The sequence below is a fragment of the Balaenoptera borealis genome, assembly GCF_965194805.1.
Source record: "Balaenoptera borealis genome assembly, chromosome: 8".
Taxonomy (NCBI): domain Eukaryota; kingdom Metazoa; phylum Chordata; class Mammalia; order Artiodactyla; family Balaenopteridae; genus Balaenoptera; species Balaenoptera borealis.
This window is the reverse complement of record NC_138865.1, coordinates 47,969,494-47,996,352: the sequence shown is the minus strand read 5'-3', so window position 1 is coordinate 47,996,352 and position 26,859 is coordinate 47,969,494. Positions and strand designations below refer to the sequence as shown.

The window sequence follows — 26,859 nt, the reverse complement described above, 5'->3', positions numbered from 1 at the left end:
CAAGTGGGCACACCCCTATTTTTTAAAAAAAGGGTGTTCAATTGGCTCTGTGAGTCATTCATCCATCCCTTCATTTAACAAACTTTGATCCGATGACACACTCTATGCCAGGCACTGTACCAAACATTTTCAAATCTTGTTCAAATCATACAACTGCCTGTGTAACAATCTCATGCTCACAGCTGAGAGAGCTCAGGTTAGAGGGGTTCAGTTACTTGCTTAAAGCTGGAGTCCCTAATAGGTACTGGATCCTGCCTGCTACGATTCGAGCCCAGGCCTGACTAGCTTCAGAACCACACTTTTTCCATTACCCGTGCTCTGTCTGCTGGTAGTGGTAAGCCCCAACATGAGCAGTGAGCTCTCAGTGACCAGTCAAGCTACTGTGGCTGGCGGCTTTGGCAGTTAGGGGTGCCAAGATGTTTCCTGGATGCTCTCATGACCAACAGGAGTTAGGTCAGGAGTTTGCCCCTGTAAGGCTTAGTGTCCTGGGAACAGATGAATTATCTATTCTTGAAGGCAGGGACAATCAGAGGACCTTTTTTCCGGATGTTGATGTCTACCTAGTAATGAAACTGACTCCTCAGTGACAAACGAGCAGCAAAATCCTAAAAAAAAAACCAGTCAACCACAAGCACAGGAAATGCTCAACCAGTGCCACCCTTGGTCACAAATCAAAAGATAATGGGACTGAAATAGTCTTCCTGAGAACTCATTGGAACTTTGACCACTTATGAAAAGCTGAGGATTGAAGCTGCATTTTTACACAGTTGCTGGAAACACCCCTAATAATTTCAGTTGCACAGGTTCAGGCTAAAGCCAGAGACCTCATGGTACATTCTTTTCCTCAGGGAAGTAAGTCTACCAGAGCAGGGGGAGATTTTCATTTTCAATTTAGAGATTTCAGTATAGTTTAAACGTGCTACTATTGAATTTTAAAATATAATCAAAGGGGAAATTCCACAGACCTTCACTTTATATATTTTTCCTTATGATCAGCCTGAAGAAATACGAAAACTGCCCAGAGCTCATGTGCACTGAAAATCATCACAGTGTCATTTGTAAGAGGAAAAATGGAAACAAGCATTCAATAATCTGGTAATGATACGTACAATGTTACAAATTGATTTTATTCAATTTTTTAAAGTTTTTAAATAATCTGGTAATCCATGTGATAAAAACTATGCACACATCAAACATATTTCAAATACTAATTTAATAATACAGGGTAATATTTATGATTCGTTACATGATAAAAAATAGGGTACAAAAATAGATATTCAGTCTGATCCTGAAATGCGTGTGGTGTGTGTTTACGTGTGTGTGTCAGGAAGAGAATATACCAACAGCAGTGATATCTGAATATGTATAAAACGCTTTCCGCCTTACTTTTATATCTTATCCATTATTAAAATACATATATGCTAAATGTAATGTGGTACCTCAGCAGATTGGATCCTGGAACAGAAAAGGAATATTAATGGAAAAACATGGAATCTGAATAAAGTCTGTTGCTTAGTTAATAGTAAGGTAGCAATGGTAGTACTTTAGTTTGATAACTGTACCATGGTTATGTAAGATATTAACACTGGGGGAAGCCGAGGATAAGGCTATATGGAAACTCTCTGTACTATCACCGCAACTCATTTATAAATATAAAATTATTTTTCAAAATAAAAAAAAATTTTAAATACATATATGGCAAGCCACAGTGGAACCATAGTGGCAGAAAAGCCGTTCTTCTTTATTTGTAAGGGCTGCATAATTTAGCATGTATAAACTGTCTCATTTTCTAGATGTATCTTGTTCTTCCACTTAGACTGTAACTTCTTATGGGTCAGAGCTATCTTGGGCTTCTCTGGTGTTCCCCAGAGAGCACGTAGACCAGTGCTGGGCTAAGGATGTACAACCAAGACCAGCAGCTTCATTGGTTGGTTGACTTGTCCTGAGAAAGAAGACACCAAAAGGGACAGCAAAAAAATCCATTGTTGTGCCACTTTTCTCCTTTTCTTTCAAGCACTTATGGCTCATTTCCAAGTGTATTTTAGATGAATGATAGAAAATATTAACAAATTAATTAGTTTGAGCCATATGAAATTGCATTTTTAGGCCAAAGATGTCTGATATTTACATCCATATGGTGCAACTTAAATAACAAGTATTTTGTGTTAATCATTGAGGGAGGCCTTCAGAGGCAATACCTTATAAGCAACAGTCTACACTTTACAGCCATTATTATTTCCATGAGTTCCTCTTCTACAGGGTTTGCTATTTTTCACTCTCAACTCAGGCATTTTCTTCTTCTCCAAAAGTTATATGAGCAGTAAAAATCTCCCCAGTGGTTTGGAACTAATTTCTGAAACACCAATTCAAAAGATCACATGTCATGACACACTGATATGTCTTGATTAGTTGTGAGGTGTGTAGCAAATCACTCATTATTATTATTTTTTAATCCAAAATGTACAATGGGTTTGTCTTGTGCTTTTTCATATAAATTAGAACAAATTCAAGGTAATCCTTCTAATAGCCTTATACTCACACTCAGTCACTCTCAATGTGGTTTCTCGAGCAGGGGAGAAAGAGGTGCAAGAACAGCCAGGGCTCTGGGAACCATACACACCTGAGTGCGTCCACGTGGCATGTGTCAACAAAGCATCATCAGCCTGTGCACATCTGCAAACGGAGGGAGGGTGAACACCACTGTTGTAAAGACTTAGCAGCTGCTACATGTTCCGAATTCAGAATACAAGAGTCTGTTTAACTATTTAACCACACATGAGAAGTTGATTTGAAAGGTATATGCAACCTGACATCTGTAAGAATATCTCTTGGGCTTATGGTGACAATCATTTAAAGCAGTGCTTTTTAAACTTTTTTAAAATTAGGGATGACTTTTCTTTAAAGAAAAAAAAAAGCTATCTTACAGTTTATTTATTTGTACAAAAATTCTTTCTGAGTGCCTATTACATGCTAGGAAGTGCTGTGCCACAGTAATTAATAAAACAAATGCTGTCCCTCTGCACAAGAAATTAGTTGTAGAGACAAACAAAAAGTCAGGCAAACACTAAATAAAGAATTATAAGGAGTCAAAGTGTCATGAAATAAATGAACAGGCCCCAGGTGAGGGGGGGGGACCCACTTAGGCAGAGAGATCAGGGAAGGATTATTTGACGCAGTTACGTTGAAGGTGAGACCTTAAGAATCGGAAGAGGACAGCCATGCAAAGAACAGGGAGATGGTGCAGGAGAAAAACAGAAGTCCCTGAGGTTGGAAAATAAAAATGTGTACTGGTGCCAGTTTGCAGAACCATGTGATTTCCCTCTACTGATGCTTGCTTAGCAGCCAAGGTCAAGGATACAGAAGACATATTTTGAATTGACACAGAATTGGGAATTGGCAGTGAGCGTCACTAAAGGTCTAAGATGTGATAGAAATGAAGGTGTTTTGAGAAATATGCAAATGTTAACATTCGGTAAGAGACCAGAGAGATCCAATATTTACCTATGCAGAACCTTTTTTTAATACTCCTCTGCCAGCCTTTCCAGAGGTCTGAATGTTTCTTATCCATCACAGAGACACGGAGACACTCAGAATTGTCGAGCAGATTTCACTAAACCTGGAGGTGTCTGGAATAAAAGTGAAGTTCACATCATCGGGATTATACCATTTCTTAGAAGACAGCTGTCATCTATATATCAACAAATGGAGCCTAAGGCAGCACTTTCTTCAGTACTTTTCTGTGATTCCATCCCCCGCCTAAAGGAATATTGCCAAGTCCGTGATAACTTGCCATGTCTCGCATATTATCCACCATTAACATAAATCAAGTTTTCGTGTTTGTAATTTATGTTTCAGCACTTAGGGAATACCTTGCTAGTTATTTTAGATAGATAAATCAAATCAAAATTTTGTTAATAAAGTATTAGATATGTCATAAGACCTCTGATTTATTTAAAGATGTCTAACATTCTTGATCTCCATTTATTTCAAGTTTTAGGAAGAAAAATGGTTAGCTGGATCATCCTGCTCTTATTTTTATTCCTTCATTTAGGAGATTACATCTCAGCTCCAAAACCATTTTTAATAATAAGATATGCAATTTTTAACTGTTGATATTTTTTAAAGAATAAACACGATTAAGATTAATTCATGCCATCCCAGATATACTCAAATAATGGATTAGTCTGTATAGCACATTGGATTCACGTCTGATAGCCAAGCTTTTTTTCATTTTAGCTTCATCCATATACTGTATACAGAAATTTACTCCTTTGTTTGCATAAAAGCCAGAACTACTTATGCAATAGAAGGAAATGAATGTAGACTGAACACTGCTAGGTAGCATATACCAATTACCCAGCTTACAAATTGTATACATTTACAGGGAATGCCTAGGATATAGCAAATTAACACTATAAAACAAAAAGCAAATGGTGTCCATGGATTACAGAGAGGTCTTTTTCAAATGTAGAGTGTCAGGAGATAAGACTTAAATATATGGAAAAAAAAAGTAAAAAGAGCAGCAGAAAACCTTTGGAGGTGATGGGAAGGAGTAAAGCACAGATTGTAGTGATGGTTTCACAAGTGTATACTTATTTCCAAACTCATCAAGTTGTACACATTAAATATGCACAGCTTTTTGTATGTCAATACCTCAATAAAGTGGTTTAAAAAACAAACAAAAGAATTAAACAAATGGAAGACACTGAAAGAAAAAGACAAAATCCGGATAAGCACACAGAGGAGGAATGGAATGGAAACTTTCCTTTTCTAGCAAAGAGTTAGATCCATGACAGATCTCAAGTCAGATGCTGATTCTCCATTTTAGGTGCTGCCTTATTTACATTTTCCCTCTGGGAGTCCGAGGGACAAAAGGTTTGTCGTTGACCTTGGAAATAATTAGCAACATTCTTCATTTACTACTTGACTCATTTTTGGCCTCCCTGCACTGGTGAACATGTATATTTTAGATGCTGATGAACACTCAGACAAAACAACATGATGGAGTTAGTCACTGCTTTTACAATTTCAGAGTGGACAGCTAAAGGATTCATAGTCTGGGATCATATTGGAAGAACTTAACATTGATTTGTCTAGTATTCGCCAAATAATAATAAGCAACAATATTGAACATCCAAGTAACATTTAGTGTAAAAGTAATAAATAATTCATGACATAAAGGTTAAAAATGCAAAAAGAAGCTTGCAGTTCTTAAGGTCATTCTTACTTGGTGTTGACTAAACAAAGCATAGTGAGTTGGGGGGGGAGGAATTTAACTAGGCTCAGCAACTAAGTAGCCAGGTGACCTAGAAAAACTCAGGAGCTTCAGTTTCTCTATGGACAAGGAAAGAGTATGAAACAGTATGACTTCTTAGTACCTCTTTTACCTATAAAGTTCTATGATTGATCTAAGAGCCATGATAGAGTTGCCTTCCATTTAGTATAGAATCTTATACATTAGTTTCTGCCTTCTAAGTATGCTTAACTAATTACTGGATAGTCTAATAAAATACTACACTTTTAAGCTTAGGTCTTGCCTGAGAAATACTGGACCATACTATTGAAAGAGGTCTTCAAAATTAGTTATCTGTATAAACTCCAGCCTGAAGTAACATCCTCTTTTCAATTTCATTTCTATTCCTTACATGACTTGTTCAAAACCAAAAGAAGTCAGACACTGTTCTCTCCTCTCATTTAGAGGAATTCAATACTCTATTGCACACACATTATTCATTGTATTCACACTACACCTTGCACACATATTATAGAACTATCAAAAGAGTAAAAAGAATCGTATGGTCAAAGAACAAATGGTACAAATAGTGCAGTTTGCCACAGTGGCAATTTAAAAACCTCTAAATATTGTAAAGGTTAAATAAGGAAGAGAAAGAATTGCTTACTATGCCCAAAGAGGCATACCTGGGTACAATTAGGAAAAAAACAAAAGAGTAACAAGGATTCTCAGTAATACCTAATGCACAGCAAAGCCATTTCTTAAGAAAAATAAAGAGGAAAAATGGTTAGCACTAAGCTTAAACTGGGAAAAGATCAAGTTGCAGAATATAATTTTAAACAGAGTTTTATAGGACGAGACAACCTAACAGTGAGTCTTTTTTATTTCTTCCATTTTCAAATTCACAATTTCTGTGACTCTTTCCGGTGAGGTTGCCAATACCATACAATGGTAATGAAAAAAACAAATGAACAACCAGCAGCTAAAAGAATGAAGAAAGTCTCTGTATTCCTATGCCCTCAAAATTAAAATCCAGAGTCACCATTCCAGAGCCTGTCCAATAAGATAAAAGAGAAAAATTCAGATACTTGAATTTAGTCCCCAAAATCGCCCTGTTATATAAAGTGCTTCGCAGTCCTTCTCTCTCTGAAGCTATTGTCATGAGCCCTTTCCATCCTTGTTCCCATTAACACAATAGCATAACTGCCTCTGGCACATATGGGAAAAATGTAATAGCACCTCGATCTAGCCTTTCCAGTTGCAGGGAATCCAGAGAAGGCTGCAGTGGGAACACACGTCTACTTGCCCAGTAATGCTAGGTTTTACCTGTAGAGTATGAGTGTGTAGAGTATGAAGATGTAGTGGGTTGGAATAGTCAAGCAAACCAGGACGTGGAAGATCTGACTTTGCCTAATGACCTAAAGAGAAAGCCACATACGCCCTCCAATTTCCTGGGCGCAGAGAGAAAGGAGACTTGGTCTGCCTCTCCCAATTCCTGGACATCCCTTTGCTCTGTTTGGTGGGACATTAGGTGTCATGTGGCCCTGAAGAGAAGCCTCAAATCCCACATCTAAACTATAAGGAGAGGGACTTCCCTGGTTGCACAGTGGTTAAGAATGCATGGGACACAGGTTCAATCCCTGGTCCGGGAAGATCCCACATGCCATGGAGCAACTAAGCCTGTGCGCCACAACTACTGAGCATGCGCTCTAGAGCCCGTGAGCCACAACTACTGAGCCTACATGCTGCAACTACTGAAGCCCGCGAGCCATAGAGCCCATGCTCCACAACAAGAGAAGCCACCGCAATGAGAAACCCATGCACCGCAACGAAGAGTAGCCCCTGCTCACTGCAACTAGAGAAAGCCAGCGCGCAGCAACAAAGACTCAGTGTAGCCAAAAAAATAAATAAATAAAATAAACTATAAGGAGGAATGTGTTATCGCGAGATAGGGAAGTGCCCTACTCCCCTGCTCTAGCCATGGCTTCCTCATTGCACCCAGGGATTCAGGATGATGGAACCAGACTCATGAGAACTTACTGCTTTATGATGACCTTCAACATTAACACTCTAAAGAAAAGAAAACTTATTTATACCCTAAGCTCAGAGTATAGAAGCAGGAACAGTTGTGTATCTCAACCTTTGCCTAACCTGCAAAGGCATCATTGTGACGGTCCTGCCCAATCTCCTTGAATTTAACCTGTGAACAGAACATTCAATGTGTAAGGTTCAGGCATCCTTCTTCATTTCTCAATTACTCCTCTTTCAAATCCAGGTTTTTCTTGGGTCTCTAACAGCTTTCAAAAGTATTTCAGGCAATTCCTAGTTTTCTACCAAGGTTGAAGGGTCTAGAATGAAATTGGTTAATGTTAACACTAGATCCAGCACCCAGCACAGAAGAGGCTGGGATTAACAGGGATCCAGTTACCTGCATCTGACACAAATGGCCTTTTATTTTAATAAACTGCCTGTACAAGAGGCTTTCTAACAGAGCAAGAAAGAAAAGAAGCTTATGATCTGGCAAAATGTTCTGAGAAGTGTGCTAAGTTTGAACTCAAATTGAAAAGGACCTTATTAACAAAGTAGTCTTTCTTAGAAATTGAGCCACAATCTTATTAGGCTCTCAACATCTAAATGCCAGTTAAAACCAATATATAGTCGGCGCTCCACATCTGCAGGTTCCCCATCTGTGGATTCTAGCAACCGCTGATGGAAAATATTTGAAAAAACATTTTTTCAGAAAGTTCCAAAGAACAAAACTTGAATTTGCCATGGCTAGCAACTATTTGTGTAACATTTACATTGTATTAGGTAGTACAAGTAATCTAGAGATGATTTAAAGTATACAGGATGATGTGCGTAGGTTATATGCAAATACTATGCCTTTTTATATAAAGGACTTGAGCATCCGTGCATTTTGGTGTCTGGGGGGAGGGCTGGAACCAATACCCTACAGATATCAAGAGACTTCTGTAGTAGATAGAGAAACAAGTTAAATGAACCTTAAGGAAACTTTAACCTCAGAATGTAGGACACTCTACAGGACTTCTGACATGGTTTCTCCAATAAATTGATGCCATTAAAAAAAAAAAAATGTGTGTGTGTGTGTGTGTACTGTTTAGAATGAATAAAATTTTAATGATGTAACAACCAATTGCAACTTGTAGACCATAATTGGATCCTAATTTGAACAAACCAAATATTAAAAGTCACTCATGATAATCAGGGCAATTTAAACCAGACTGAGTATTAGATGATATTAGGGAAAAGCCTTTATCAGTTATAAGTCTATCCTGAAGTATTTACACATGAAATGACAAGCTACTTGAAATTTTCTTTAATGTCCTCAAGAAAAAAGTGGGGGAATAGATTAAACAAGATGGGCAAAATGTTGATTATTGTTGAAGCCTAGTGATAGGTAGATGCAGGTCCCTTCTATACTCTTATGAATATTTCACAATTTTCATGATAAAAAAAGGTTTTAAAAGACAATGCATTACCATTAATCTAAAAAACTACATAAGTATCATTATTATAACAATTTATTGCAGCACAAAATGGAAATAATCTAAATGTTCTACAGGAGAAAAAAAATTTTTAATCTCTGATAAACCAATCTGATGAAAACTAGGCAGCCATTAAAATGACAATACAGAAGAGAGAAACAAAGAAAATGGTTATGGAATTCTTATTTTTAGAATAAGGCCTACATTCACATTACAATCACAACTCTTTCAAATATGTGTGAATATAAACAAAGAATAGACTAGTGTATAAGAAATATAAAATAGCAAGTTGATGTGTCATAAAGTGGTGAAATGTTTTTCTTTTTGGTGATATAATACTGTTTCTGAAACAAATAAAAAACTGATATGAACAAAACAACAAAAATTGACATGGACCTACATATGCTGAAATGTACCCTAATGCAATGGAAACAGCACTGGCTTTGGAGTTAGACAATCTGGGTGATTTCTTTAAACAATCTGAGAATCAATTTCCTCGTCTCTAAAATTAATGTAAAATATTGGCCCTTTAGGGATGCTACAAGGATTAGAGATGTAAGTAAATATCTACCACAATACCTGGCATGTATATAGTAAACATTCTGTAAACAGTATTTACTACTATTATCATATTAAAAATGGGAGAGTTTTGAAAAAAAAAAAAAAAAAAAACCAGATAAAAGGTAGGTGAGCTAATGGTGAAATGGCCGCAGATTTTCATGGTGGTATGGCTTTTACACAAAAAACAAAGATAGGGCAAAATGCAAGGAGGTTTTAAAATCTTATCTGGGCCAGTAGGAGGTAAGGATGAGCTGGAGAGGGGCCAAGGCTTGGATGAGGGCTGGTGTAATGAGGCAAAAGAGGCCACGGAGCAGAGAATAAGGTCACCCTACAGGAAGAACGGGAGCAGCATGTAACACCACATTCAAACTACCCTGCAGCTTCAAGGCAAAAACTATAGTTCTAGAGGAAGGAGATGGAGGGAAGTAAGAAAAAGTACCTACAGGACCCCAAATCTGAATAAGGTACAAGAAATTTAAGTACCTTATTTGGGGGCTAGAGAGATGGGGCTTCTTGGCACTAACAGACAATACCTAACCGGGATGATTATGATAGATGATAGAGTTTCAGAGCTTGAATGACCTGGAGTTCTTATAAAATTATCTCATCCTGTCTCTCCATTCTACAAGATGAGAAAATTAGGTCCAGAAAAGGGAAAACTCCAGGAACTGTGACAAGATTCTATGGCAAAGCTCTGCCTAGGATGCTGGCTTATGAACCTGAGACCAGGGTCCTTGTCCTACCTCATCATGCCATCCTTCAGGATGGTTCAGCCTATAACCTCACCAAGTCAATCATTTTTTCCCATATTTATTAAACACATGTAGCCTTCCATGTCTTCAACAAACAATACAATACAAGCAGTTAATCTCTTCATTAATATCTTGCACGTCAGAAGCTCCCTATTAACTTCAAATTATTTTCTTGCATGAAACAAAAGAGAATGTACTGAATGTTTGTTTATCAAATGTGCCATCAGCACCTACTATGTACCACGCACATAAAAATGCATGGCACAGACCCTGTCGTCAAGGAGCTGACAATCCAGTGAAAAAGACGAGCGTGCCTGCATAGAAGCATAATCCTACAGGTACAGGTTACAATGTTGTGCTGTGGAAATGAAGAAAATGGAGCTCATTAGAACTGAGATGGGGGGAAAGGAAGAGAAAACTTCATGGCAGGTGATGCTGGAGGAGACCCTGAGGATGAATAGTTGGTCAAAAGGCAGGGACAAGAAGGTGGCTGGTTCCAATACATGCCTGGCACAATAGCTTAGTGAGAGGTGGTAAGGGAAAATACAGAAAATACAGCAAGCATATACAGGAATGAGAGTTGGGTGGGACTTGTGGTAAGAAAAATCAGTCAGGCAAACTGGCAGCAGAGTCAAGACCAAAATAAAAACCAACCTCTTTTAAGTTGTAAGGAAATATAAAAGAGAGGGAGAGAGAAGAAATGTATTTCTTATCTCTGAGCTCTAAGTATAATCAGGTGATTAAAAATGAGTCATTGCCAGCTGAGGTATAAGAAGACTCCAAGAACAGAGCTAATTCCTGTCTTGGAGAGATTCCAGCAGCTGCCAGCAAACCTACATCTGGGGGTGCTAGTCCTGGGGTGTATATACAAATTCCGGCTTCCTGGCAAAAATTCCTTTATTCCCTTTTTTTTCTGGGATCTGGCCTCTCTTCTTCTGGCTTGTCCCCCCCCTTGCTCTATAGATCCGTTGTGGTATTTAGATTAGATATTCCAACCCAAAAATATTTGGTCTCTCCTCCCTGGACCTGTATAACTTTCAACAAATGATCCTTCAAAACTACCTGATGATGACAGCCCTCAATACACAGATGCTCCTTCTCTAAAGAACAACGTCAATGAGCATCAAATTATAGGGACATACTATTACAGGGGGGAACTATCAATATATACTCAAATCCAAAGTCTACTCCAAGGAAAACTTTATGAGAGCTGCAAAATACATGAGGGCCACACAGGAAGGCGAAGTGAAAGTTCCTGAGGAAATGGACCACTTCCTCGAAGCAAAAAAGAGCAGGAAACGAACACTGCTTTATATGTACCCCCCTTGTGCTGGGCACCACCATGGGTACTTTACACATGTTACTGAATGTTTTTCTTCCCTTCTTTCCTCATTTCATTCAGTTTTATTCTTTCAAGTATCTCTCAGTAGTTTATACACATTATTCCATTTCTACTAAGATGATGGAGATGATGAGAACAAGGAGACAGCCAGTGCTAGAAAACCTATTTCTTCAAACTCATGTACATATATTCTTTGTAAGAGTTCTTACTAGTTTTCAGATGACAGAGCATTAAGGATATACACTGACATGAACATTAGTATTTCTTAAAATACATTGTGGGCATAAAGAATGCTAAATACTCTATGGGTTTTGCCTTGTACTAGCACATCCTTCTGTTCAAAATGAGTACATTTTCTGAAACTGGTTGCTGAGATGAGAATGAAGCCAGGAAGAAGTTAAGAAAGCTTTATGAGGACTTAGCTCTCCCACCTGGCAGACTCTCTGGAGACCACCCAGCAACCCTGACAAATGATTTACATTCTTCTCTGTTGCATGCTTGCCTGGGCCTATTGGACTATTACAATATTAAAAGGGTCTTGGTATCTGTCATTATTAATTTTAGAGAGTAACAAGGACATGCTGAGCCCTAGTATTGATAGATTTGTAGAATATGTTAATCAGAGCACTCATTACTCAGCTAAGTTACCATTTTTTTTCAGATGGGCTTTCTCCACTAGTCATTTTTGATATTTAACAATTTGTCATTTCCAACTATGCACACTTGTTCCCTAGAAATCTATTTATAGGGACTTTCCTGGTGGTGCAGTGGTTAAGAATCTGCCTGCTAGTGCAAGGGACACGGGTTTGAGTCCTGGTCCGGGAAGATCCCACATGCCGCAGAGCGACTAAGCCCGTACACCACAACTACTGAGCCTGCGCTCCAGAACCCGCGAGCCACAATTACTGAGCCCGCATGCTGCAACTACTGAAGCCCACATGCCCTAGACCCCATGTTCCTCAACAAAAGAAGCCACCGCAATGAGAAGCCCGTGCACCGTAACGAAGAGTAGCCCCTGCTCCCCACAACTAGAGAAAGCCCGTGTGCAGCAACGAAGACCCAATGCAGCCAAAAAATAAATAAATAAAATAAATTTTTAAAAAAGAAATCTATTTATATACATATTTTGTAATGTCTTGATAGCAATGATTTATTAAACATTTGTGCCTCATCACGGAAGGAAAAAAATCTTCTGACAAGTATCTGGAGAATTCAGCTAAGAAATGAGTGGATTATGAAATGTGGCATAAAAATAATATGTTTCTGCTTTTGAAATGAGAAAGCTGAAGCATAAAGCTAGATGAATTCCTAAGAACTAACATGCATGAAGATCTAATCTCTTCTAATTCCAGAAGCTTGAAAGGTACCAAGTTTAGATTTGGGGTGTGCATTTAACAAAGGCAAACTCAGGTATTTTTCTGGGTCAGGGTAAACAACTCAAATATAATTGAAAAAGTAAGAAATATTTTTCTGTTACCTAAAATACAAATTCTCTCTTCAAGTAATGATTGTTTTGTTTTTTTTGTGGGTGAAGGCCATCACACCCATATATCTCCCCAGTCTTTTTATTCTCCTCAATCTATTTCCACGATCATTTCTAAAAGATCAGTACTTTATCTGCCCAAAACAGAGATGGTGGTAGCAAAACACATAAGCCACAGTCTTAAGTCAGAGAGGCTTATGCTTCATACCCAATTATGTATAGCACAGTCTATGTTGAAACACCCAGGATGGTTCAATGCTCACACTATACTTCAAACAACTGTGTTACTGCTTACTTACTGCAGTAGCCTGGCTCTCCAGGACAGGGGCTCTGATGAAAGGGTGAGGAACGCAGGTGGAACCAGAGAAGAATTTGTCTGGTTGCAATATCACCATCACTATTTACAAAATACCCCTTAATGTGGCTTTAAGCAGAAACAGAAATGTTTTCTATTTGGAGGCTGAAGTAGCCTCAATTGGGCTTTGCCTAAGGTCGTCTCTATCACAAATCAGGTAGTGATATATCTCTTTTTTGACATGGCCATGGCTCTTCATGGCCCAGACTCATTAAATGACAAGTTAAAATAACAACAGGGACTTCCCTGGTGGTCCAGTGGATAAGACTCCACACTCCCAATGCGGGGGGCTCGTGTTCGATCCCTGGTCGGGGTAACTAGATCCCACATACTGCAACTAAGAGTCCGCATGCCACAACTAAGAAGTCTGCATGCCACAACTAAAGATCCCGTATGCTGCAACGAAGATCCCTCGTGCTACAACTAAGACCCGGCACAGCCAAAATAAATAAATAAATATTTTAAAAAATAACAACAGACTGCTTTGTTTGTCCTCTTGAGCCAAAACTAAAGTGCAGAAAAACCTCAACCAACCCAACCAACCAAACAACAAATGAACCGTTGAGGAAGGTGTTTTCCATTTTCAATATTGTACAGTTCATGTTTAAACTGACAATCCAGATCTATTCTCATGACCTTGGAGAAGCTCATATTTTTCAATTGTACAGTGTAAATCTCAGCCCACCTCCCCAAAGCATTGAATAATGAATTCTGTGAAAAAAACCATTATATAAAATGGGATGCTCTGGAAATAGGGTGTTATAATAAACCCATGATTCTCCACAAACTCCTTCTTACTTTCTACTCCTGTCATTAGACATCTGAAAATTAGTTCTTTTTCCATCCATTATATTCAGAATATAACTGAAAACTCTTCGGTGAGTGAGCCTCCCAAGTGGGTTCATTTATCATTCTGAAATCAGTGATCAGCCCATGTTACAGCAAGGGTGAAAAGTGTGATAGAAAATACAAGAGAATGTTGACACCATAAGTATCCTGAAGCCGTGGCTTTCCCATTTTGTTCCTGACACAAATGCTTTCTCTTGTGATCTTTTTCCTAAGATTTGAAAGGGGGTGTGGCAGGGAAAAGTGAGTGTGGGTGTGGGTGTGTGCGAAGAAGGGATGAAGAATATGGCCATCAAGGGCTCTGGTTCATTGACATTTGCTCCATCGTGGACTGAACTACTAATATCCTTCATGTCAGCCTTGTTGGCCACACAGTAGCTCTCTTTGTCTCAGCCTTAGTAACTTTGCCACAATAATACAACTGGATGATGCTATGAACTGTACCACCGCCCCCACAGATTCATGTGGTGAAGCCCTAACCCCCAAAGTGCTGGTATTTGGAGATGGGGTCTTTGGGAAGTAAACAGGCTTAGGTGAGGTCATGAGGGTGGGGCCCTCATGATGGGATTAGTATCATTATAAGAAGAGCCATCAGAAAGCTTGCTCTTTCTCTCCCTGTGGATGTACAAAGAAGAGGTCAAGTGAGCACCACTGGAGATGGTCATGGTCTGCAAGCCAAGAAGGGAGACCTCCCCAGAACCCAGCCATGCTGACACCTTGATCTCAGACTACCAGCCTCGAGAGTTGTAAGATAATTCATTTCTGTGTCTATGGTATTTTGTTATCACAGCGCAAGCTGACTAAACCAGGTGAAGAGACAAAGACATTCTGGGAAGAGTGATCTCCATAAAGATATAGTTTTTCTAAATGCAATGGACAGTTATTTCATCTCCTTCATACTCAAATTTATGTAAGTTTCATTGAAATAGACATCCCTTGGCCATACCCAGGGCTACCACCCTTAGAACAGGAAACAAAAGGATAAGAACTAAGGAACAAGAGGGTGGATACAGCCCTTCTCAGGAGATGGAGCAGTCGATGCCATTTTCTACATTTGATGTCTAGTCCAATTGCAACAGGTACAAGCAAAGACACTTCCTGATCCTCCCACCGGAGAGGCCAGCACTGGGGCAGACTGTGGGCCAAAGAGCCCTTCTGCACCCCATCGCCACCCTCCCTTGCCTCTGTGGTACCGGGAAGTGAATTAATTGAAGAGCTCACCTGCCTCCATCAAAGAGTAACTTAAGGAAAAGAATATAAAATGAAAAAGAAAGTATATATATATGTATATGTGTGTGTATATATATATATATATATATATATATACACATACATATACATATATATATGTGTGTATATATATATATATATATATATATAACTGAATCACTTTGCTGTACAGCAGCAATTAACACAACATTGTAAATCAACTATACTTCAATTTAAAAACCTTAAAAAAAAAAAGAGTAACTTAAAAGGAGAGGAAAACTACTAAATTCCACTATACAAACCAGGTTTGTTCAGTTCTTACTTTTGCAAATCTGAAGCATTCTATTTGACTACTTGTGGTTCTGTTACGTTAGGACTTGTGCAAGGCCAAGATAGCTAGGTTTACTAGCTGCCAAGGATCAAAAGTGAAGAAGCTCTCAGAGACAAATAAGCTTCTAATAAACTAAGTTTTCCCTGCTTTAAAAAAAATAAGAATAAAATGTCAACGCTGTGCAAGCAAGTTTACAGAGATGGAAATGAAAGCTCTGCCTATCACCACAAGCTTTATTTTTTTTAATAAAATTGATTTGGATCAATTTGAGATAACTGCTGGGAGATGCCAGGTTTTATTTTAGAGACATCATTTGTTTTTGTTTCTGATCTGAGCTCAAAAAGGAACATTGCCAGTGTTTTTCCAGTGGCACAATGCTGTTCTAGAAGAATTAAAATAAGAAACCGTACCTGCATAATCTGCCAGAAAACACATGAGAGGAGCAATCAGCTCTGGGAAGAGTTGCTCTGAATGAGGTTTTCCTGGCTGCTTTAGGCCATGCTGTTTGTCAGTCTTTCAAAATTCAAGTCATTACCAGATGCTGATCTACTATAATATTGTGATATTTTATCTGATTACACTTACCTGATTGTGCCTTATCTGCTATTTGCCTTCCCATTCTTCCATGTATATTAAATGCAGGTGCTTTTATTATTCTGGGAGCTAGAAAGTGTTGACTGCTCTGAATATAAATGGGGATATTATATCATTAACTTGCTCCAAAAGCAGGGCCATTCACTGTATAAATCACACGCAAGGCACCTAGTGGAGACACAATAAACCATAATGTCTTGAGAAAGAAAGCAACGAGGAATGGATAAGGAGATAAAAATTTAAGACATTGTTAAAGAAGGGTAATCTTCAAAACCCTATTTGGGTCTTTCAAAACCAGCATTGTTGATAATACAACCTTTATATTAGAAACTTTTTTAACTTCATAAAAAAAGCTTTGGGGGGAGGCATCATAACATAGAATGTTATCACTATTGGACTGCATAAAAACATGATCACTAACCTTCTATGGCTTGTCTAGGTTAGAAGAACATTTTGGGAGTACCAGTCTAAACTTTCAGAGATGTATACTCTGCTTTGGCAGATACAGTCTTACCCTCCCTGGGTTGTTCAGCTTAAACAAGGTGAGCAAATGGCCAAATGCTTTCAGCACTGCCAGACGTTAGAAGGTGAATAGTTTAGAACCTGGTTGCAAATTTCAAAGGAAGTAATATGCAGCGAATTAAGGCAGAACCGTGACCACGTGCGGCTGCCCAACAGTCTGGGGTTATACGCTCTGCTTAGTTTCCACTATGTTGGCCTCACTAAAAAGTTAATCCACAGCTATTTAAGTGGAAAGTTTCAGAAAATACATTTTCAGAGCAAATGTTTCAATGAGACACTGCCCTCTGTTGGATAGACGACTATCCGATGGCCTGTGCATTTATCAGAGTGTCAGGTTCCTCCACCATGTAACAGCTGGGAGCCAGGCCTTGGAAAGGAACACAGGTGACACTCTGCCTGAAGCAGGGTGGCCAGAGTCATCATCTGACTATCAGATCTGAACATACGAGACAGAAAAGAACAAGTTATGAGGACAACTGGGAACAGGAGGAGTAAGTTTGTCTCTCCTGTGTCATCAAGGAGGATGTGGTTTCTGCTCTCACTTTCCTCCCAAATTCCGTGCGAGCAGAAGAAGCCCAGCGTGTGGATGCTATTCTTGTCTCCCTGCCCCTCACTGTTACTTATAAATGCACAGAACAGTCCATTTTCTTTTAACTAAACAAACATATGTTTCAAACCTCTTTAAGTCAAGGTTGCTCTTTAATCAGAGAATCCTTTATTATTCTTAAATGATATGCTTGAAAACAAAGCATGAATATGGAAGATAGTCTGATCTTTTCAATAAGCCCATGTTTACACATATTTTCTCTGGAAAGACACTGTAATGGGTTTCTTGTAATGTGATGTTGGGGCTCAGGGCAGGATACCCCAAAATATGCCACAATGACGTATTGATTATTTTGAATTGAAGTTACTTGAGAAGCAGAGGACCAAAGGAGGAAACTCTGATGTTCCTCTGTCTCCCTGAAAGCAGGAAATAAATCTCTCATGTGAAAAGTGTACCCCCTGCATTTGGAAGTAAGACAGCCTTACCACAGAGACAGGGAGTTTGGGCCGAGAAGCTTCTATAAACTAACCTTGTTACTTCTTTAATTTACTACCACAAGACCAAACTCTGTTTAGATTCTTCACTAATTAAGCACCCAAAGCCTAAGTGTCTTTGTCCTGTCAATTCCTCACAAATTGTTTCTTTGACAGTTTATACAACTCAATATCAAAAAAACAAACAACGCAATCAAAAAATGGGCAGAAGACCTAAATAAGCATTTCTCCAAAGAAGACATACAGATGGTCAACAGGCACATGAAAAGATGCTCAGCATTGCTAATTACTAGAGAAATGCAAATCAAAACCACAATGAGGTATCACCTCACATGGGTCAGAATGGCCATCATTAAAAAGTCTACAAATAATAAATGCTGGAGAGGGTGTGGAGAAAAGGGAACCCTCCTACGTTGTTGGTGGGAATGTAAATTGCTGCAGCCACTATGGAGAACACTATTGAGTTTCCTTAAAAAAACTAAAAATAGAGTTGCCATATGATCCAGCAATCCCACTCCTGGGCATATATCTAGAAAAGATGAAAACTCTAATTCGAAAAGATATGAATACATGCACCCCAATGTTCACAGCAACATTGTTTATAATAGCCAAGACATGGAAGCAACCTAAGTGTCCATGAATAAATGAATGGAGGGACTTCCCTGGTGGTGCAGTGGTTAAGAATCCACCTGCTAATGCAGGGGACATGGGATCAATCCTTAGTCCGGGAAGATCCCACATGCCATGGAGCAACTAAGCATGTGTGCCACAACTACTGAGACTGCACTCTAGAGCCCATGAGCCACAACTACTGAACCCACATGCCACAACTACTGAAGCCCGCACACCTAGAGCCTGTGCTCTGCAACAAGAGAAGCCACTGCAATGAGAAGCCCATGCACCGCAAATCCACCAGAGGGCAGACAGCAGAAGCAAGAAGAACTACAATCCTGCAGGCTGTGGAACAAAAACCACATTCACAGAAAGATAGACAAGATGAAAAAGCAGATGGCTACGTACCAGATGAAGGAACAAGATAAAACCCCAGGAAAACAACTAAATGAAGTAGAGATAGGCAACCTTCCAGAAAAAGAATTCAGAATAATGGTAGTGAAGATGATCTAGGACCTCAGAAAAAGGATGGAGGCAAATATCGAGAAGATACAAGAAATGTTTAACAAAGACATAGAAGAATTAAAGAACAGAGATGAACAATACAATAACTGAAATGAAAAATACACTAGAAGGAATCAATAGCAGAATAACTGAGGCAGAAGAACGGACAAGTGACCTGGAAGACAGAATGGTGGAATTCATTGCTGCAGAACAGAATAAAGAAAAAAAAATGAAAAGAAACGAAGACAGCCTAAGAGACCTCTGGGACAACATTAAAAGCAACAATATTCACATTATAGGTGTCCCAGAAGGAGAAGAGAGAGAGAAAGGACCCGAGAAAATATTTGAAGAGATTATAGTCAAAAACTTCCCTAACATGGGAAAGGAAATACTCACCCAAGTCCAGGAAGAGCAGAGAGTCCCATACAGGATACACCCAAGGAGAAACATGCAGAGAAACACAGCAATGAAATTGGCAAAATTACAAAGAAAAATTATTGAAAGCAGCAAGGGAAAAATGACAAATAACACACAAGGGAACTCCCATAAGGTTAACAGCTGATTTCTCAGCAGAAACTCTACAAGCCAGAAGGCAATGGTATGGCATATTTAAAGTGATGAAAGGGAAGAACCTACAACAAAGATTACTCTACCTGGCAAGGATCACATTCAGATTCGATGGAGAAATCAAAAGCTTTAAAGACAAGCAAAAGCTAAAAGAATTCAGCACCACCAAACCAGCTCTACAACAAATGCTAAAGGAATTTCTCTAAGTGGGAAACACAAGAGAAGAAAAGGAACTACAAAAAGAAACACAAAACAATTAAGAAAACGGTAATAGGAACATACATATTGATAATTACCTTACATGTGAATGGATTAAATGCTCAAATCAAAAGACACAGGTTTCCTGAATGGATACAAAAACAAGACCCATACATATGCTGTCTACAAGAGACCCACTTCAGACCTAGGGCACATACAAACTGAAAGTGAGGGGATGGAAAAAGATATTCTATGCAAACAGAAATCAAAAGAAAGCTGGAGTAGCAATACTCATATGAGACAAAATAGACTTTAAAATAAAGAATGTTACAAGAGACAAGGAAGGACACTACATAATGATCAAGGGATCAATCCAAGAAGAAGATATAACAATTATAAATATATATGCACCCAAAATAGGAGCACCTCAATACATAAGACAACTGCTAACAGCTATAAGAGAGGAAATCGACAGTAAAACAATAATAGTGGAGGACTTTAACACCTTACTTACACCAATGGACAGATCATCCAAACAGAAAATTAATAAGGAAACACAAGGTTTAAGTGACACAATAGACCAGATAGATTTAATTGATATTTATAGCACATTCCATCCAAAAACAGCAGATTACACTTTCTTCTCAAGTGCACATGGAACATTCTGCAGGATAGATCACATCTTGGGTCACAGATTAAGCCTCAGTAAACTTAAGAAAACTCATATCATATCAAGCATCTTTTCTGAACACAATGCTATGAGATTAGAAATCAATTACAGGGAAAAAAAACCTGTAAAAAACACAAACACATGGAGGCTAAACAATACGTTACTAAATAACCAAGAGATCACTGAAGAAATCAAAGAGGAAATCAAAAAATACCTAGAGACAAATGACAATGAAAACACGACCATCCAAAACCTATGGGATGCAGCAAAAGCAGTTCTAAAGAAGTTTATAGCAATACAATCCTACCTGAAGAAACAAGAAAAATCTCAAATAAACAATCTAACCTTACACCTAAAGGAACTAGAGAAAGAAGAACAAACAAAACCCAAAGTTAGCAGAAGGAAAGAAATCATAAAGATCAGAGCAGAAATAAATGAAATAGAAACAAAGAAAACAATAGCAAAGATCAATAAAACTAAAAGCTGCTTCTTTGACAAGTTAAACAAAATTGATAAACCATTACCCAAACTCATCAAGAAAAAGAGGGAGAGGACTCAAATCACTAAAATTAGAAATGAAAAAGAAGAAGTTACAAGAGACACTGCAGAAATACAAAGCATCCTAAGAGACTACCACAAACAACTCTATGCCAATAAAATGGACAACCTGGAAGAAATGGACAAATTCTTAGAAAGGTATAACGTTCCAAGACTGAACCAGGAAGAAACAGAGAATATGAACAGACCAATCACAAGTAAAGAAATTGAAACTGTCATTAAAAATCTTCCAACAAACAAAAGTCCAGGACCAGATGGCTTCACAGGTGAATTCTATCAAACATTTAGAGAAGAGCTAACACCTACCCTTCTCAAAATCTTCCAAAAAATTGCAGAGGAAGGAACACTCCCAAACTCATTCTATGAGGCCACCATCACCCTGATACCAAAACCAGACAAAGATACTACAAAAAAAGAAAATTACAGACCAATATCACTGATGAATATAGATGAAAAAAACCTCAACAAAATACTAGCAAACAGAATCCAACAACACTTTAAAAGGATCATACACCATGATCAAGTGGGATTTATTCCAGGGATGCAAGGAATCTTCAATATACGCAAATCAATCAATGTGATACACCATATTAACAAATTAAAGAATAAAAACCATATGATCATCTCAATAGATGCAGAAAAAGATTTTGACAAAATTCAACACCCATTTATGATAAAAGCTCTCCAGAAAGTGGGCATAGAGGGAAACTACCTCAACATAATAAAGGCCATATATGACAAACCCACAGCAAACATCATTCTCAATGGTGAAAAACTGAAAGCATTTCCTCTAAGATTAGGAACAAGACAAGGATGTCCACTCTAGCCAGTATTATTCAACATAGTTTTGGAAGTCCTAGCCACAGCAATCAGAGAAGAGAAAGAAATAAAAGGAATACAAATCGGAAATGAAGAATTAAAACTGTCACTGTTTGCAGATGACATAATACTATACATAGAGAATCCTAAAGATGCTACCAGAAAACTACTAGAGCTAATCAATGAATTTGGTAAGTTGCAGGATACAAAATTAATATACAGAAATCTCTTGCATTCCTATACATTAATGATGAAAAATCTGAAAGAGAAATTAAGGAAACACTCCCATTTACCATTGCAACAAAAAGAATAAAATACCTAGGAATAAACCTACCTAGGAAGACCAAAGACCTGTATGCAGAAAACTATAAGACACTGATGAAAGTAATTAAAGATGATACCAACAGATGAAGAGATATACCATGTTCTTGGATTGGAAGAATCAATATTGTGAAAATAACTATACTACCCAAAGCAATCTACAGATTCAACGCAATCCCTATCAAATTACCAATGGCATTTTTCACAGAGCTAGAACAAAAAATCTTAAAATTTGTATGGAGACACAAAAGACCCCGAATAGCCAAAGCAGTCTTGAGGGAAAAAAACGGAGCTGGAGGAATCAGACTCCCTGACTTTAGACCATACTACAAAGCTACAGTCATCAAGACAATATGGTACTGGCACAAACACAGAAATATAGATCAATGGAACAGAATAGAAAGCCCAGAGATAAACCCACGCACCTATAGTCAACCAATCTATGACAAAGGAGGCAAGGGTATACAGTGGAGAAAAGACAGTCTCTTTAATAAATTGTGCTGGGAAAACTGAACAGCTACATGTAAAAGAATGAAATTAGAACACTCCCTAACACCATACACAAAAATAAACTCAAAATGGATTAGAGACCTAAATGTAAGACTGGACACTATAAAACTCTTAAAGGAAAACATAGGAAGAACACTCTTTGACATAAATCACAGTAAGATCTTTTCTGATCCACCTCCTAGAGTAATGGAAATAAAAACAAAAATAAACAAATGGGATCTAATGAAACTTAAAAGCTTTTGCACAGCAAAGGGAACTACAAACAAGATGAAAAGACAACCCTCAGAATGGGAGAAAATATTTGCAAACGACTCAACGGACAAAGGATTAATCTCCAAAATATATAAACAGCTCATGCAGCTCAATATTAAAAAAACAAACAACCCAATCCAAAAATGGGCAGAAGACCTAAATAGACATTTCTCCAAAGAAGACATACAGATAGTCAAGAAGCACATGAAAAGCTGCTCAACATCACTAATTATTCGAGAAAGGCAAATCAAAACTACAGTGAGGTATCATCTCACACCAGTCAGAATGGCCATCATCAGAAAACCTACAAACAACAAATGCTGGAGAGGGTGGGGAGAAAAGGGAACCCTCTTGCACTGTTGGTGGGAATGTAAATTGATACAGCCACTATGGAGAACAGTATGGAGGTTCCTCAAAAAACTAAAAATAGAATTACCATATGACCCAGCAATCCCACTACTGGGCATATACCCTGAGAAAACCATAATTCAAGAAGACACACGCCCCCCCAATGTTCACTGCAGCAGTATTTACAATAGCCAGGTCATGGAAGCCACCTAAATGCCCATCGACAGACAAATGGATAAAGAAGATGTGGTACATATATACAATGGAATATTACTCAGCCATAAAAAGCAACGAAATTGGGTCATTTGTAGAGACGTGGATGAATCTAGAGACTGTCATACAGAGTGAAGTAAGTCAGAAAGAGAAAAACAAATATCATATGTTAATGCATATATGTGGAACCTAGAAAAATGGTACAGATGAACCGGTTTGCAAGGCAGAAATTGAGACACAGATGTAGAGAACAAACGTATGGACACCAAGGGGGCAAGTGGGGGGGCGGTGGTGGTGGTGGTGTGATGAATTGGGAGATTGGGATTGACATATATACACTGATGTGTATAAAATGGATAACTAATAAGAACCTGCTGTATAAAAAAATTTAAAAAATAGGAAGCCCATGCACCGCAACGAAGAGTAGTCCCCACTCGCTGCAACTAGAGAAAGGCCAGGTGCAGCAACGAGGACCTAATGCAGCCAAAAATTAATTAATTAATTTAAAAAAAAAGAGTGGATAAAGAAGATGTGGTATATATATGCAATGGAATATTACTCAGCCTTAAAAAAGAATAAAATATTGCCCATGGTAGCAACATGGATGGACCTAGAGAATATCATACTAAGTAAAGTAAGTCAGACAGAAAAAGACAAATATTATATGATATCACTTATATGTGGAATGTAAAGAATAATATGAATGAATTTATTTATAAAACAGAAACAGACTCACAGACATAGAAAACAAACTTATGGTTACCAAAAGGGAAAGAGAGTGGGGGAGGGATAAATTAGGCATATGGGATTAACAGATACACACTACTATATATGAAATAGATGAGCAATAAGTATTTACTGTATAGCATGGGGAACTATACTCAATATCTTGTAATAACCTATAATGGAAAATAACCTGAAAAAATATATATATGTATATATACCTGAATCACTTTGCTATATAATTGAAACTAACATAATACTGTAAATCAACTACACTTCAATTTTAAAAATTTATTGTTTCTTTGTTTAAAAAGTATAAAAGCTGCTTGCTTTGGTCACTTCTTAGGTCTCTGTGTGCAAAAATTAACATTTGTTTCTCCTATTAATCTGTCTTGTGCCAATTTTATTACTAGTCCAGCCACAGAACTCAAGAAGGGATAGAGGGGGAAATTTCCCCCTCCCTGACAGTGAATAAAATTCATTTATTTGTTTATATATATAAGAAATTTAACTGGATATTATTTTACATAGCTTAGGAGATCCATCCTTGAAAAATTGTGAAAATTAGTGAAAAAGTGAAATAAATATCTTAAACATAAAAGCTAAAACTATAAGACTTTTACAGCAGAGTATAGGAGAATATGTTCATGACTCACGAGTAGTCAAGATTTCTTAGGTCACAGAAAGCAATAACCACAAAAGAAAACAAAAACAGGCTTCATCAAAATGAAAAACTTTTGCTCATCAAAAGACTCCATTAAGAAAATGAATAGTCAATCCAACAGACTTGGAGGAATCATTGGCAAAACATATATCTCACAAAGGACTGTTATCCAGGATATACAAAGAACTGTGGCACTTCAACAATAGAAAGACAAACAACCTATTAAAAATGGGCAAAAGATTTGAAGAATCAAAAATATATGTAGCTGAATGGCCAATTAGCACATGAAAGAAGTGCTCAACATCACTTGTTATCAAAAAATGCAAATTAAAACCACAAGGAGACAGGACTACACACCCATCAGAAGGGCTAGAGTCAAAGAGACTGACACCAGCCACCCATGGAAGCAGGGACACAGCACCTGGAGCAATGCTATCCACGGTGGGATAAATGACACAACCACGCTGGGAAAAGGCCTGGCAGTTTCTTCTAAAATGAAACATACATGTACCCTATGACCAGCAGTTCCACACAGAGGTATTTACCCAATATAAATGAACATACGTTCACAAAAAATACTTGCGATGTTTATCGTGGCTTTATTCATATAGCCAATAACTAGAAAGAGTCATAGTGCCCATCAACCGAAAAACAGATAAATACATGGTGGTAAGCAATGAAACTAGCAACACAAAAGAACAAATGACTGATACATGAAAGAACATGGATAAATCTCACAAGTATTATTAGGCAGAGCAAAAGAAGTCTTACACAAAAGAGTATATATTGTATGATTTCATTGACATGATGCCAGAAAATACAGAACGAATCTACAGTGGAAAAATTTCAGAACAGGGGTTGCCGCTGGGGTTTGGAGGAAGGATTCACTAGGAAGGGGAGTGAGAAAACTTTCTGTGTTCTGTGTCTTGATAGCTTATATGTGTATATACGTTTGCCAAAATGCAGCGAATGTTCACTTAAGATGGTGCATTGCATTGTAAATGTACATCAAAAGAAAAATGTCAGCAAATATTAAACTCTAATGCTAATGATATGCCTCTGAAGTATTTAGGGGAAGTATACTGATGTCTTAGATTTACTTTGAAGTACATCACAAATACAAAGATGGGTTTATTTATGGGATTGATAACTAAGTAACAAGGCAAGTCCAGTAAAGTGTTAATAGTAGAATCTAGGTGCTGGGTATGTGGGTGTTCACTGTAAAATTCTTACAGTGTTGCTACTTGTTTGAAAATTTTCATAATAAAATGTCAGAAAACATGAAAAAAAAATGTGAAGTATGATATGCATGGCAGTAAACTTCCAGTCTGGCTATTTATTAAGGTTCAAATTACAATTGTAGCAAAGGCTTATTTGCTCAGGTCTTAAAAACACACAAACAAGCTTAACTTTATTAAGTTCCACAAAGCAGGGAGTTTTGCCTATTTAACAAGTTATAAGCACCTAGCATGGTGTCTGGCATATAGGAGGTGGTAAATAAATATTTGTGGAATGAACTTTTTTACATATAATTCTTAATCAGACTATTTCAAGGCTTTCAGAAAGTGAGATGTGATCAAAGCAATTCAAGTGTCTTCTACAGCTCAGCCCATGATCAGAAGTATTCCTAAACTCAGTATAGATGATTCTTACACTGGTTAATATTAGTTGCCTAACTAAATTTATTTTTTTTAAGTTTTTTTTTTTAATTAATTAATTAATTTATTTATGGCTGTGTTGGGTCTTTGTTTCTGTGCGAGGGCTTTCTCTAATTGTGGCAAGCAGGGGCCACTCTTCATCGCGGTGCGCGGGCCTCTCACTATCGCGGCCTCTCTTGTTGCGGAGCACAGGCTCCAGACGCGCAGGCTCAGTAATTGTGGCTCACGGGCCCAGTTGCTCCGCGGCATGTGGGATCTTCCCAGACCAGGGCTCGAACCCGTGTGCCCTGCATTGGCAGGCAGATTCTCAACCACTGCGCCACCAGGGAAGCCCCTAAATTGATTTTTAAATGATGATGGGAGATAATAAAATACAAAGAATTTCAAGAGTTCTTGTAGTTTATTGATCTAAAACTGAGTTTGGCATCAGAATTATCTGAGAGTTTTATAAAAATTACAGTTTTCTA

At 37.9% G+C, this 26,859-nt stretch overlaps 1 protein-coding gene across 3 annotated transcripts in view; it reads right to left on the bottom strand.

Moving 5' to 3' along the window:
- Positions 1-1,196: 1,196 nt before the first annotated feature.
- The window catches only part of CAAP1 (caspase activity and apoptosis inhibitor 1), a 105,953-nt gene continuing 80,290 nt past the window's right edge, over positions 1,197-26,859 (bottom strand). The window contains exons 6-7 of one of the 3 annotated variants that reach the window (XR_014247047.1): positions 3,502-3,626; positions 1,197-2,673 (exon numbers count right to left, since the gene is read on the bottom strand). Coding sequence is in view for 2 of the 3 variants with exons in the window: in XM_082400600.1 (XP_082256726.1) it covers positions 3,568-3,626 (59 nt within the window). In the remaining variant the exon portion in view is untranslated. Of the gene's footprint in view, positions 3,627-16,049; positions 16,381-26,859 lie in introns of those variants that run through there. The other 2 variants (XM_082400600.1, XM_082400601.1) reach the window with 2 other exon arrangements.